The sequence below is a fragment of the Filicampus tigris genome, chromosome 14 (genome assembly GCF_054856515.1).
Source record: "Filicampus tigris isolate MCC_2025a chromosome 14, RoL_Ftig_1.0, whole genome shotgun sequence".
NCBI classification, from domain to species: Eukaryota; Metazoa; Chordata; class Actinopteri; order Syngnathiformes; family Syngnathidae; genus Filicampus; species Filicampus tigris.
This window is the reverse complement of record NC_141230.1, coordinates 12512630-12525643: the sequence shown is the minus strand read 5'-3', so window position 1 is coordinate 12525643 and position 13014 is coordinate 12512630. Positions and strand designations below refer to the sequence as shown.

Sequence of the window (13014 nt, the reverse complement as noted above, 5' to 3'; positions counted from 1 at the left end):
GGCAAGAAGAGTGATTTTTTTTACACGACAATGCTCCATGACATAAAAGTCGGCCTACTGTGCTCCATTGCGTGTAGCTAGCAAATAAAGGTCTTTAAAAGAATGAAGGATAATTGTACAAACGGCATGCTAGACAGCAGGCCTTGAGATGATGAAACAATAAACAGTTGACTGTTTTTGAAAGTAAGGGTGGTTGCATGAATTGCAGCTTTGTCAAAAAAGTATTTATTTATTTAGGCTACTTGTAGGTAAGGCATTGATTTCCCCCGGTTACTTCGGCTTCCTTCCACATTCCCAAAACATCCAAGTAAGGTTCATTGAAGACTAAACTCCCAAAAGGTGTGATTGTGACTGTGAATGGTTATATTTACAGTATGTGTCCTGCAATTGACCGGGGACCAGTCCAGGCTTTCAATTCATTCACGACCCCCATGAAGACACGTACAATATACATTTGATTATTTGTATGTTATCTTATTATTCTCATGTTAATAAATGAAACTGTGACCATGTTTATTTTAGTTTTTTCACTAAGTTGCATAATTTCCTGTTACTAAACAATTGCGCACACATACTGTAGATATTCTCTTCAGTTAAATGCTCTCTCTGACTTTTGTGAATATTCAGGATTTAGGTTTGTTTACATTTGTTGATTAACCAAGAGCACTCTTGCTGTTCAATAACTTGCCTAATGGTAGGTATACTGTAGTTATGATTCAAATTCACTTAGTAAACAAGCCCCTGACATAACGATCTTGCAAAACTCTAACAGAAGACATTTATCAATCTCGTCGGTGATGGGAATTAATACGAATTTAACAATTCCAATTCTGTTATCGATATCTGCTTATTCATCCAATTCCTTATGATTCACATTGGGTGAGGGAATGAAATAATACACATTGAAATTATGCAGTATATCATTATCTGGTAACGTAATACAAAATCTGTTTCTGCTGCATCATGGAAGCATTCCACCTCCTTTAGTAAAATTATAGCTTTGCAAGTAGTGGCGGCATCATATTTTCAAGAAAACGGTCAAAATTGTAGCCCTTCTGCCTTCACACCATGTTGAAAAATTCTGGAACAAAATACTTGCATGTCACGTCATCACCCATTTGCGACACAAGAGTTACGGATAGGCATAATCGTTAGGCAAGTAAACAAACTATTAAGAATCAAATTAATAGGAAGTGGTTCTCAAAAGAACCGGTTTTCGATTCCCATTCGTACTTGTTGGACAGCTAATTATTTTCAACAAAACAGGGCGGAAGAAATGTATTACAGCCGAAGGTGTCACACCTGTCCCGCCTTTACTGCTATTACTTTACAAACAGGATACATTCTGCTTCTGATACTATGCAAGCCAACTTCTTTCACCCGGTTTGTATAAGTACAATTAATACATAACAGCATTGTTAAAATAGGCAGAAAAATTACCGCTTTTACAGGCAGTGTAAAAGAAGCTTGGGTAGTACAGTCAAAAAAACATCAAACTCACTTTTTAAGACATAATGGAATGAACATAATGCAAGTATATCTGACAGAAAAATGTTTTATTGACACCATTCACAAGAGACTTAAAAAAAGAGCACATGATCCAGACAAAACTCCAATAATATACACATAGCACTGAAACTACTGTGCATGAGACAATTAATTAAGAAGATGTTTCTTTCCAAGAAACTGCACTTTTCTCTCAAAAGCTGTGGAGCGGATTGGGGCGTTGGTCTCATAGAATGGATTCATTGCAAACTGGAAGACAGAAAAAAATATTAAATAGGCTACTCACCAACAAACTATGTTGAGGACCATTATAAAGACAAGTGACTAACCTTAATGTACAAATCATACACATCATTAAAAAAGTTCTTGATTCCATCTTCTTGTCGCACGTCATGAAGCATGATGAATCTTATATGTACGGCAAGCAATTAAAGAAAACAAGACCACAATCCATAATGTCGGTAAACAATCTGTCTACAGTGGGGAGGAGAAACAATAATTAAGGATATGTCCTGCAGTGACAAAGGCGGACACGAACCACTCGTTGAACTTGTCCACAGTTTTTAAGTACATGTTGTTAGACAGCCACATGTTTTCATCCACCAAATCCAGGGCTGCGTGTGCAATAAACTGGTTTAAGTGGCGGTGGTCATCCTGTGGTCAAAAATTCAACAGTATCACCCAGTGAAATGACAAGCATCTTCAGTTAGAAGTGAAACAGTGGCGACATATTCATAGGTACAACTTACCTTGCATTCGGGCTTCCCCGATGGTAAGAACTCCATCTCAAAGACTGGGTTGTCATGATGACCAACCATGACAAAGTAAAAAGTCCCTGACATTATTTTCTCTGCCTGTCCCTGCAATGTAATCCGGCCAATCGAAAAAACAATGAAACAACAGTTAGTCCGAAATATTAGCATAATGTCTAGCACATTAACGATACTTAGCATTAATGGTTAATGAATATACGTCTATGAGTCAGTAACAATATAGTAAACGTCAAATGTAAAGATATGATCATAAAATTAAAAAACTCACCGATTATTAACGGACCGAGACGTTTGTTTACCTGCTGTTGTGACTTCTGGTAAGCGACGACGGCTGTCGCATGTAGATGACGACAGTCACAGTGGCTGTATTCTAGGATAGAATAGGATTTTTTTTTTTAATCCATTTTTGTAGTGGTTGACGTTGATACTTACCATAATACTGGAATGCAAAAATACGTAGTTTATGTCATAAATAATTTTGCAAAAACTGTATTAGTGCGTCATAACTGTTGGACGAAACCGGATGTCCGTTGACAGATTTAAATCTCGAGGCACACCTCCTGCGTCATGAGGACGCTATTCAGTCTCCAAGCGCAACCCAAACAACTAAAAAAAACAACAACAAACCTGAAATTATTTCTCATATCATAACATCGCACAGAAAGATTGAAAACTGCTCACATTGGGTAAGAATGCGCTCGGAGTTACCGGAAGTCGTCGTGTCAATGTAGTTTTGAACCCTCGCATTTCAGGACCACGAATTACATAAATAATGTCTGCCAAGGAAGATGTTTTATCCCCAGACGAGCTGAGAAAGAGGCTTTATAAAACGCTGAGAGATAGGGGAGTGCTGGATACACTTAAGGTAAGTCATGGTCAGTGTTTTAGTCTGTAGCCAATGATTGACTTTACCTTAAATTACTTCCATTTTGGGTGTGTGGGTGTGTGTGTTTCAGACTCAGCTGCGCAACCAACTCATCCATGAGCTAAAACCTGCCCCGTTGAGTGGAGCAGAACCATCTCTAAGATCAGATTCACTTTTGGTCTCAGCCTGCAACAACATAGTGGCTGACTATCTTCACAACTCAGGCTATGAATACTCCTTATCTGTATTCTGCCCCGAGAGTGGCCTGTCCAAAGAGAAGGTAACTCTAAATTTATCATAAGCCTTGACAGCAAGAATAGGGAAACATATTATAGTTTTATAATAATGTATTTGTTGGATTGTGCCAGGTGTTCATGAAAGGAGATCTCCTTCAGTGTCTTAAAATCAGCCCCGAGTCACCACTTTACAAATCCCTGGTAATAAACAGTAAAAGCTGGAATGTTTTGTTGCTATGTTAAATATGAGTTCTAATATGTTTTCTTTTTTTCAGTCTCAGAGCATTGATAATACAGGTAGGCTACTTTAAGTCTGTAATGTACCATATTTCCTCTCATAGTGGCCAAGTGGCCGTACTCTTCTCCAGAGAGGACCAGGCATTGTATTGGGATATGATTATTTAGCAAAGACTAAATTTTTATTGTCATTGATTTTTTTAGCATGTTTCTTTCTGGAATAGTTATCTCTTTTATTTTCATCCCAAACTCCAGCTTTATAGATGACATGTCTTCTCAGCAAATGCTGGGTGTTGTCATCTATTTGAGGAAATACCGTATTATTTTCCTTTAGTAAAAGTCTGTCATATTTTTTGTATGTTTCCTATTGTCCTAACAGGCTTTTTAATCAACCTTGTGTCACACATCGCTGACCATCAGCCTGCTGGTCTTCACCGCGATGCTGATACTCAGACAACAAGCTCATCAAATTATGAACAGTCTCTCGGTATGCTTATTTTCTAATATTTTCAATACACTTGGATGATGTTTAATGTGGCTTTTCTTTATTTACACCTCCAGTTGAGAAGATGAAAATGATCGACAAGGAGTATGAAAATGTGAACTGCAGCGGGGAAAAGTGGTTTTCATTTCAGTCTAAATTGGCTTCCTATAGGAGAGAATTAGAATCCCAGATGCTGACTGAAATGGACACAAAGGTACTGGGAATAAAATCCTCAATCCTAAAATGTCTTAGCCACCAATGTGGCCTTAATGTTATCGTCATTCCCTTAAGATGCAGCATTTCAAAGAGGTTGAACTCGCCAAGGTTAAGATGGAGGAAAAAGTGCAGTTTCAGAAGGAGTTTGACAAGCTCAAACAAGAACTGGAGAGAACCTATGACATGAAGACGAAGGCGTTGAACACCAGGGAGAGAAACGCCATTGAGCGGCTTCAAAAACAACAAGAGGTGAAGATCAGTGAATGTTGTTTTTCTGTCTGATTTACTTTTAACTGATGTCATTGTGGAAACTTTTTGTCATCTCAGATCGAGGAAAAAGATGCGTACATGCAGAGGCAAATGGTGCTGAAGGAAATCGACACACTGCGGAACAGAGAAAATGAGCTGAAGTTGCGAATGGAGTCTTTTGAAGTGTATGTTTACTTTAACCATGAAATGTAATACACCAATGAATTGACTGTCTAGTCAATGATATTGACAAAAAATTGAATGCAGGACTTGTCAAATGCACGAAGAGAAGGTTAAGGCCGGTGAAGATCATCTGAGGAGGCGAGAACTAGCAGTGAAGACCATGGAAGAAATGTATGACCAAAGGCTGAAAAATGAACTTTCCAGGTATTTCAAGTTGTCTTTTTGGCAATCCTTTTCTCCTGGTTATGTGCCACTTCTTGCCGAATTTTTTTAAGTTTAGTTATTCAAAGATATTTCATGACGTCACATATGATAGTTTGAAATTTTTGAGAAACTTCTGCGGCACATTTTACACAATTTATTTATTTATTTTTTTAGAGATGATTAGCGACCAGTGACGCTTTGGAGTTTTTTGCTTTGTTACCTAGGTCATTACTACAGTGTAGAAGTGCAATGATTAATTGATTAATCAACAAATAATCGATTATCAAATGTATGGATGATTATTTTGGATAATCGTTACCGGTAATAGTTTAGACGCCTTTTTTTTGTTTTAATGTAAAATTGTCCTGATCCTCAGAATTTAGGCCCCTCAACAGAAAATATTGTCCAATATCTGTAGTCCTCCATGTCTTTGAATTAATCATCAAATCAAAATAAAACACTCGCTTTTTCTTTGGTAAACAATAATTAAAATGTTTTTCCTGACATGTAACGGACCTAACAAGTAACTGAATAATAATTAATGTTGTCATTACGACATTATAACCTGTGTTTGGAAAAACAAGTTTTAAAAAAAATCAAATTCCTCGGTTAATTGACGGATTATTTAATAATCGTTAGTTGTAGCCCTACTACAGTGTATTGTCCATGTGACCGCAGTTACCAGCTGGAGCTAAAGGAGGATTACAACAAGAGAGCAGAGCAACTAACAACGAGCGAGAAGCGAAACAAAGGTGAATGTTAAAATGAACCCAATGTTGTTTATTGTCTTTTTCAGCATTAAGGTCACGTTTAATATTCCTTTCCTTTCTCAGAGGAAAGCGTTCGCATTCAACACGATTCAGCTGCAGTTAAAGCCAAATTAGAGGAGTACAATAAAGCCTGTTCGGAGATGAAGCGGATGCAGGTAGAGGCATTAAAATGTTCAAGTTACTTAAGGAGTTGCTTGATGCCCGTTAAGAATAATCTCGATGATATCCGGCGTCTTCCAGGGGGAGCTAGACGCCACACAGCAGCAAACTTGTCTGCTCCGTCAGCAGAACGAACTGCTGAGGGAAAGACTGGAGAGTATGAGCGACTTCCCCGGTTTGAAAGAAGAAAATGCACGCCTGCAGGGCCAAGTGAAGCTTCTGAAGAAACAGCTGGAGGAGGCCCAGGAGGAAAACCGACATCTCTGTGCAGGTAAGCGGACACATTCAGCAGCCACGCCGTTTATGACCACTTCAGAAAGGGTATTTTGGTTACCTCAATTTTCTTTCGACATTAATTTCGGTGAGACAGAAAATCTTGATTCTGAAAGGAAACTGTATATTCTGAACAAACCTGTTGGAGTGTACTAAGTTATGTTGAGCACTGGATGTTTTTTCCCTCTGTCAGACTTGGGCAAGCCCTCCGACGAGCAGCTGGCTTTGCAGGTGGAGCTCCGCAAGCTTCAGAGCGCTCGCACACTGGATGAGGAGGAGTTTGCGAACCAGAAGCATGTGCTGCAGAAACAGCTGCAGTTGGAGGTAGCACACATTCTAGCCTCACGCTCGTGTTTTGATGCTCAGTATTTTTCACAACCCGTGCTTGCATTGTGGTAGGTAGAGCGATGTGGTCAGCTGAACGTGCAGCTGATGGAGTGTGAGGAGAAGCTACAGTGGACGACCGCTCATGTTGAGGACCTCAAAATGCAGCTTCGCCAAACCCAACAAGGTATCTTGTGCGCACGGAGCTTATTTTGGAATTTGGAATTTCAGTTATGTAAAACTAGCATTTTCTTGTACTGCCACAACATTACAGTACACCTGCATAAACTTTAGATCGCCACAACAAGAGCTGCATTATGGTTTTTACTGACACCGTGAGAGGGGTGTTAATTTTACTATATGCTTTGATATTGCGGTTGTCAGGGTTTAAAAGTGTACTACTTCTCATGTAAAGCTGTGATCAAAATATTACAAACAGCTCTCAATATGATGCAATGCAATTCTACCCCATGGCTCAGAAATAGACATGCAAAATATAAACTAGTGCGTCTCCTACAGTCAAAACTCTGCTTTGTTATTTTTCATTACTGTCGAAAGAAAATCATGTCCTGTACCTCCACATTTTGTCAGCTTTTATTGTTCTTCCAATTAAAATCTCAAAGCATTTGGAGATGTGTGCTTATCATTTGACACTAGTTATGTTTAGTAAAGGATATACAGCTTTTGTATAGGATCTGATTAATCACGGTAAACACATACTTTAACATGTACTGTATTTTTGTTTTTATTTTAACGTGAGAGACCCCACACAGGATGACAAAAAATGCTGTGTGTTCTTACTGCTCTTATGATGTGTGTGTGTGGTGTACCAGAGATGACCAACACAGCACACAACACACATAATATCTGCACCGATGATGACGAGTCTCCTCCCTCAAATCAGATGGCTGCTGTATTATCAAAGCTGACCCGTGAGAGGCTGCTATTGGCAGGGGATACTTGCCAAACCCTGAATATCAAAGGGTTTGTTTGTAATTACGAATAGATGCCACATGAGAGCTGCAAACACTTAAAATGAGAGGATTATAAAGCATCAACACCATGCATCTAGCATGTACACAATCGTGAACCCATGTGTTGTAAAAAGTACTGTATTCAGTTGTTCAATTTGTTCAATTCAACATCAGTAACAGACTACCTGCCCATCATCAATGGTATTAGCTAGCAAACTAGCCCAAATAACTTTGTAGTACAAAATGACAGGATATCACACATGGGCAAACAAATATGCGCAGTAGCACTTTGCACAAATTATATTACGTCATTCAAATCATCTTTTGGTATTCACACGTTGAGATTATTTTAAATGGTCAAACTTGGATATTTTCTTTTCTTCACCTGCAGCCCCTTAATCGCTGAACAGGCATTCTTGTACTCTTCAAATGTGGCTTTAATTGCAGCCGAAAAATCCTTCTTTGTCCACAGCTCTTGAAAACGAAGTGCTGCTCAACCCCAAGCCCTCCCTGGTCGACCGCTCCGTGTTGGACTTCAGCGGCGACAAGCTGGTCCCCCCTGACATTTACGTGGACAGAGCGGCGCTGAGGCCCCGGGCGGGCTTCCAGCACGTCAGCGACATGGGCCGGCTCGTGCACGGAGACTCCAACTCCGACTTGGAGATGCTGGCCGAATGTAACGCTCGCATGCGAGAGCTGGAGAGGGAAGCTGAAAGCTTGGAGGAAAAATGCATCAAATACCAGCAGAGGGCAGCGCGCGCCAGCGTCTCGCGGAGGCGCCCTGCAACGCCTTCGAGTGGAGCTGACTCTCCTCTGCTGACACTAACTTCTGACCTGTCCCACCCTTACACCGCCCACCTGTCAAAGACCTTCATTAGACCACTGTCTCCTAAAAAATCGAGAACCCCCTCCCCAGCAGCCTATGATGCCGGAAATGCCTTGCCAGCTGTTCAACACAGAGTGACCTTCTATCAAGACCAACTTCACAAGTCCTATGGCATCAGCAGCCTTTCATCAGCAGAGCCTCAATCTACAAGACATGATGAACCTCCCAAGGAGCAACACTCATTCACACATTTGTCCTTCCCCACCAGGAGGACGCTTCACCCAGATGCATCAGAAGGTACTGAAAGATACCCAGTCAATTTAGTCATATTCAACACATTACAAAATGTGCTTGGAATTCTTAAAAAGAAACATTTTCTTTTTGTTCTATGTAGCCCCACTAGTCTAAACACGGCATTTTGAATAATGTTGCGTTAGTGGAATATGACTTAAGCAGCAAAATTCACCCGTTTTTGTCCATCTCAGGGGGGCGACAAGTCAGTGACAAAATGGCCGCCCCCTGAGATAGATAAAAACAGGTGGCTTTTGCTGCTTAACTCATCTTCCACCAACGCAACATTATTCAGAATGTCGTGTTTACACTAATGGAGGCATATAGAACATATTATTGTCAAGAAAATTTTGGGGTTGATTTTATCTTTAAATGCAGGAATTTCAGTATTGATTTTTGAAGTTATAAGTATATTAAAAAAAAGCTTACATTTAATTTAATTTAAAAAGTAACAAATAGACACAATATCTAACTGAATTGGCAAAGGTTATTTTTATATTATTCATATTTATACAGTATATATATATATATATATATATATATATATATATATATATATATATATATATATATATATAGACAAAGTTCCACTTTATTATTGTTATTATTATTCCTGTATTGTATTACAGTATTGTTACTCATTAGCTTGTGCAAGTGTACCTAATATTGTGTCCAGCAAATGTACATCTTACCCATTTAAGTATTGTAGTGCTTTCAGCAGTTAATTTTGTGCTCTTGCCAGAAGTCGCTTCGTCGTCGTTGTTCCGGGACTCACAGGACAGCCGCCTCCCCTCGCCCCCCCGCGATGAGGTGTCCAGCTCAGGTGAATTCTCCCCTGAGCTGAGCCCCCCTCGCAGCCCTCAGCTCCAGAGCACCGTGCGAGTTCGACGCAGGTACCGTCTGCCTCTGCTTGCTGTATTTTTTTTTTTTTTTTTGCAACAACAGTACATGCAAGTTTGTGGATGTGACTTTGTGTAATCTGACTATTTTCCTTTCAGTGTTCCAAATCGACAACGTGTCTCTTCCAGCTCACATTCCTCCCCGCAGCCTGAGAGGATAAAGGTTGAGGATCTCACTGGCATTTCACCTGGTAGGCTAAAATGGTGCTTCTTCTTACCACTGGCTAATTTTTTTTTCTTGTAATGTGGTTTGTAAGAAAAAGGTTCTCCTCAAAAAGATTTGGTACACGTTGTTTAAAGGGCCGTCACGGCTCACCCTGTTTTCTGGGTTTGGTCATGTGACGGTCACAAGCTGAGCCCTTACCTACTGTGATGTCATTTTTCAGTCGCCAGTGGGTGTCAGTACAAGACAAATGGCCGCCAACTGAGATGGATAAAAATGGGCATATTTTTCTGCTTTCATGTTTCACAAAGGCAACATTGATCAGAATGCAATGTTTACACCAGTGGGTGAGCATAGAAATAGAAAATAGAACATTTTTGACTTGACTTCTGCTTTCATATGCTCTTTTCATTTTCATCATGTTACTGACCTTTTGTTTATTATCATAATTACTTGCAACATTTCCTTTTTTTGCCCCATCACAACTGTTTTGTTTTTTACGTTTTGCTGCCACTAAACACAAACAAAGCCTGTAAAGTATTATGAACTAGTAACATAATAAATATTTCTGATTTTCACCATCCAATGAGAGCTAAAATTTTGAGAACATACTGAATGATAACAAAATGACTATCATTTTCAGTCCTTTAAAAAGGAGTCATTTTGTTTGTCTTAAAATATTTTTAAAGTGGATTTTTCCATTGTTATTTTTTATAGTGTTTTTAATCCAGAAATTGTTTAAAAATAAAAAATACATAAAATATATTTAAAAAAAAAAAAAAATATATATATATATATATATATATATATATATATATATATAATTGGTTTATACAAAAAATGAACAGAAGTCTTTTCTGATAAAATAAAAGATTTATACCTCTTTTTTCATGTCATACAAAAAATAAGGGTTAAGTATTATATTTTTGTTTTGTTTATCAAATAAACAAAAAGTCACAAAATTTTGAGAATTTGAAACATTTTTTTTCCAAATCCAAAATATGAAGAATAACATTGTTAAAATAACACATTTAAAAACCGATTTTGTTTTATATCAAAAATATAGAAAAATATATTTTGGTTATTTTTGGGCGGAAAAAGGGATGTATGTGCTTTGCCATGCTCTAGTGAATTGCATACATTCCGGATGGATTTTTGTGTTTTTAAAAGGTATTTAAATTTGCATTGGGTTGAATTAAAAATAATTTTGTGGAGATTTTCTCAAGATTACAAAATGTCTTATATGGAGGTTTTGGATCATGCACAGACCATTTTAATGAGTTTGTGCGTGCGTGTGTGCGCGCGTGTGTGTGAGAGAGAGAGAGCGAGAGACCAGAGCCTCACACAGTGGCCAAGATGAAGGGGCTCTGATGATGTATTCTTCGCTGCTTCTCTGGCCCCGTTTAGGAGGGGCGGTGGGCAAAGCATAAAAGATCCCTTTGTGCGTATCTCCCTCTAGAACCCGGCCACATTCCAGAGCTCCTCTTGGACACTGCCGTCCCTCTCTCCTCCTCCGAGGCCCCCGGTGGCCCCTCTGTCCCCCGCCCACAGTCCCCGCGGGACCTCCCGGAAGCCCCGACTGACTCACGGGGCCGAGTGGGTGAGTGACAAGAACAGCTGACAAGTCCTGTAAGGTGCATACCGTAATAATACTATTTTTATTTTCCAGAATCCTCACAAATCTCAACGGCCTCGGAGGTTGAGGATAAAGAGGATGAGGAGCAGCGATGGGAAAGAGAGAGAAAAGAAAGGCAAGAAGTGAGGCGAAGGGAGCAAGAGGAGGCCAGAGAGAGAGAACAACAGGAAGCGGAAAGACTGGAGAAAGAAACTGTAACTAACTCTATTTTTGTTTGTTTGTCTAAACCACTTGTGTCATTCAATGACTGCTGCATGTATGCCTGCTTAGCTTTTGCAACAACAACAACAACAACAGAAGGAGCAGGAGGAGGAGCATAAAAACGACAGAGGAGATGCGAACGAGAGGCAGGAAGCAGACGTTTTGAATGGAAACCCCTTGGAAAAATACATGAAGATGGTTTTGGAAGCCAGAGAGAAGAAACAAGACAAGGTAAATCACTTTTGTTTTTCGTAAAAGTAGCAATTCATCTTTCCCCCTCGAAATAAATGCAAATACCAACAAATTTATTTATAACGTTTAGGAAAATTGCACTCTACAGTATTGTACTTTATAAAAACGGTATGGTAATAACATAATCATGTAATGGTAATAACATAAGTAAATAATACATAAAGAAGAGTTTCACAACTCAGTAAGATGCACTAATATTCGCTGTTTTTGGCAGATGATAAAGAATATATGCCGGTGAATATTGTTATACTGACTGCCGACATGTGCCATTCCTGTTCAAATATCCATTGTTTACAGATTTATAGCTACACGACAAAGATGTTGTTTTGTTAGAACACTGTCTATTGCATTTTGTATTGTTTTAGTATTAAAGCGGAAGTCAAGTCAAACTATTCTTTCCAATAATATAGAATCATAATGATGGCAAATACCTTTTTGTTTTTCCCCACCACGGAATTCGGTCTACACTTTAATACACACAATGCTGTCCCCTTTGGTGTGCACGCCTTAGCCTGACGGTGGCAGTAGTGTGATACAGGTAGTTGATTGAGCCAACTAAAGTCCAACATTTCTAATTGTTTCCACAAAGCAGAGATATTATATGCATGCAAGTGTTTTTGGCTGTGTTACAGCCATGTTTATGATAAAGTAATCGTTTTTTGATGAATTCAGGAGACCGCAGTGGCAATTGCTCTTTGCCTGTCTATGATGTACATGTATTTTGTCGTATGTTAGCATTAAGCTATCAGACGTATGTTAAAGTTGTGGAGAGATGTCAAAACTCATACTGTAGTCCGGACCTTTTACTGCAGTTGACTTATTTTTACACTTATTAAAATTTGCTTTAAATGGAAAGATTGGGTGGTGTGCTCGACTGTGGAGGTTCCGCCGCACTCTTGACTTTTAATTTCTTTTTTTGTCAGAGCTCTGGAGGTGAAGAACACGTGAGCCCAGAGGTCAAAAGTTTGTCTGAAGAGAAAGATAATAGGTAGGGCTTTACTGAACTATTTGAATAATACATATATAATCCTTGACAATCCTTCCCCAGATGACATTTCATTTATTTTGTGCTTTCTCATCTCCTATTTTATTTTTTTGTCCCCCCCACACCCCCGCCTATGAAGAGTCCCATTTAATGAGCTTGTATTTGTTTTCACAGCATTGCCGCATATTCGCACAAGGATGAAGATGCAGATGAAGATTTTTGGTGAACTGCTAATTTGCTGGTGATTTTTTTTTAAATTTATGCTTTTATATGGTGCGGATGAATAAATGCATGACCACATTACCTTG

At 39.0% G+C, this 13014-nt stretch overlaps 2 protein-coding genes across 4 annotated transcripts; one reads left to right on the top strand and one right to left on the bottom strand.

Moving 5' to 3' along the window:
* Positions 1-1539: 1539 nt before the first annotated feature.
* Positions 1540-2642, bottom strand: trappc2 (trafficking protein particle complex subunit 2). 2 transcript variants are annotated; one of them, XM_086051309.1, is made up of 5 exons: positions 2579-2642; positions 2256-2366; positions 2018-2160; positions 1836-1923; positions 1540-1755 (listed from the first exon to the last, which is right to left on the bottom strand). In XM_086051309.1, exons 2-5 carry the CDS (start codon positions 2346-2348, stop codon positions 1657-1659), a joined length of 423 nt encoding a protein of 140 aa, XP_085907435.1. In that variant the 5' UTR covers positions 2349-2366; positions 2579-2642; the 3' UTR covers positions 1540-1656. The 2 variants fall into 2 exon arrangements, with proteins under 2 accessions (XP_085907435.1, XP_085907433.1); XM_086051307.1 differs by having other exon boundaries at positions 2548-2634.
* Positions 2643-2810: 168 nt separating this feature from the next.
* ofd1 (OFD1 centriole and centriolar satellite protein) lies at positions 2811-13006 on the top strand. 2 transcript variants are annotated; one of them, XM_086051302.1, is made up of 23 exons: positions 2811-2965; positions 3032-3144; positions 3236-3424; positions 3513-3581; positions 3656-3677; positions 3997-4104; positions 4179-4315; positions 4393-4566; positions 4645-4751; positions 4834-4953; positions 5632-5705; positions 5787-5878; positions 5964-6153; positions 6349-6479; positions 6555-6666; positions 7926-8576; positions 9313-9463; positions 9569-9660; positions 11092-11232; positions 11302-11462; positions 11539-11700; positions 12645-12709; positions 12881-13006. In XM_086051302.1, the coding sequence occupies exons 2-23, from the start codon at positions 3052-3054 to the stop codon at positions 12930-12932; spliced, it is 3093 nt and encodes a 1030-aa protein (XP_085907428.1). In that variant the 5' UTR covers positions 2811-2965; positions 3032-3051; the 3' UTR covers positions 12933-13006. The 2 variants fall into 2 exon arrangements, with proteins under 2 accessions (XP_085907428.1, XP_085907427.1); XM_086051301.1 differs by having other exon boundaries at positions 2811-3144.
* Positions 13007-13014: the final 8 nt, after the last annotated feature.

Excerpts from the sequence above, each read along its gene's own strand:
- trappc2 (XM_086051309.1), bottom strand. The coding sequence starts at position 2,348 with ATGTCAGGGACTTTTTACTTTGTCATGGTTGGTCATCATGACAACCCA. Across the intron at positions 2,161-2,255 it reads CGGGGAAGCCCGAATGCAAG|GATGACCACCGCCACTTAAA; the intron begins GTAAGTTGTACC and ends TTTTGACCACAG. Across the intron at positions 1,924-2,017 it reads TCCGCCTTTGTCACTGCAGG|ACATATAAGATTCATCATGC; the intron begins ACATATCCTTAA and ends ATTGCTTGCCGT.
- ofd1 (XM_086051302.1), top strand. The coding sequence starts at position 3,052 with ATGTCTGCCAAGGAAGATGTTTTATCCCCAGACGAGCTGAGAAAGAGG. Across the intron at positions 4,752-4,833 it reads CGAATGGAGTCTTTTGAAGT|GACTTGTCAAATGCACGAAG; the intron begins GTATGTTTACTT and ends AATTGAATGCAG. Across the intron at positions 5,706-5,786 it reads GAGCGAGAAGCGAAACAAAG|AGGAAAGCGTTCGCATTCAA; the intron begins GTGAATGTTAAA and ends TTCCTTTCTCAG.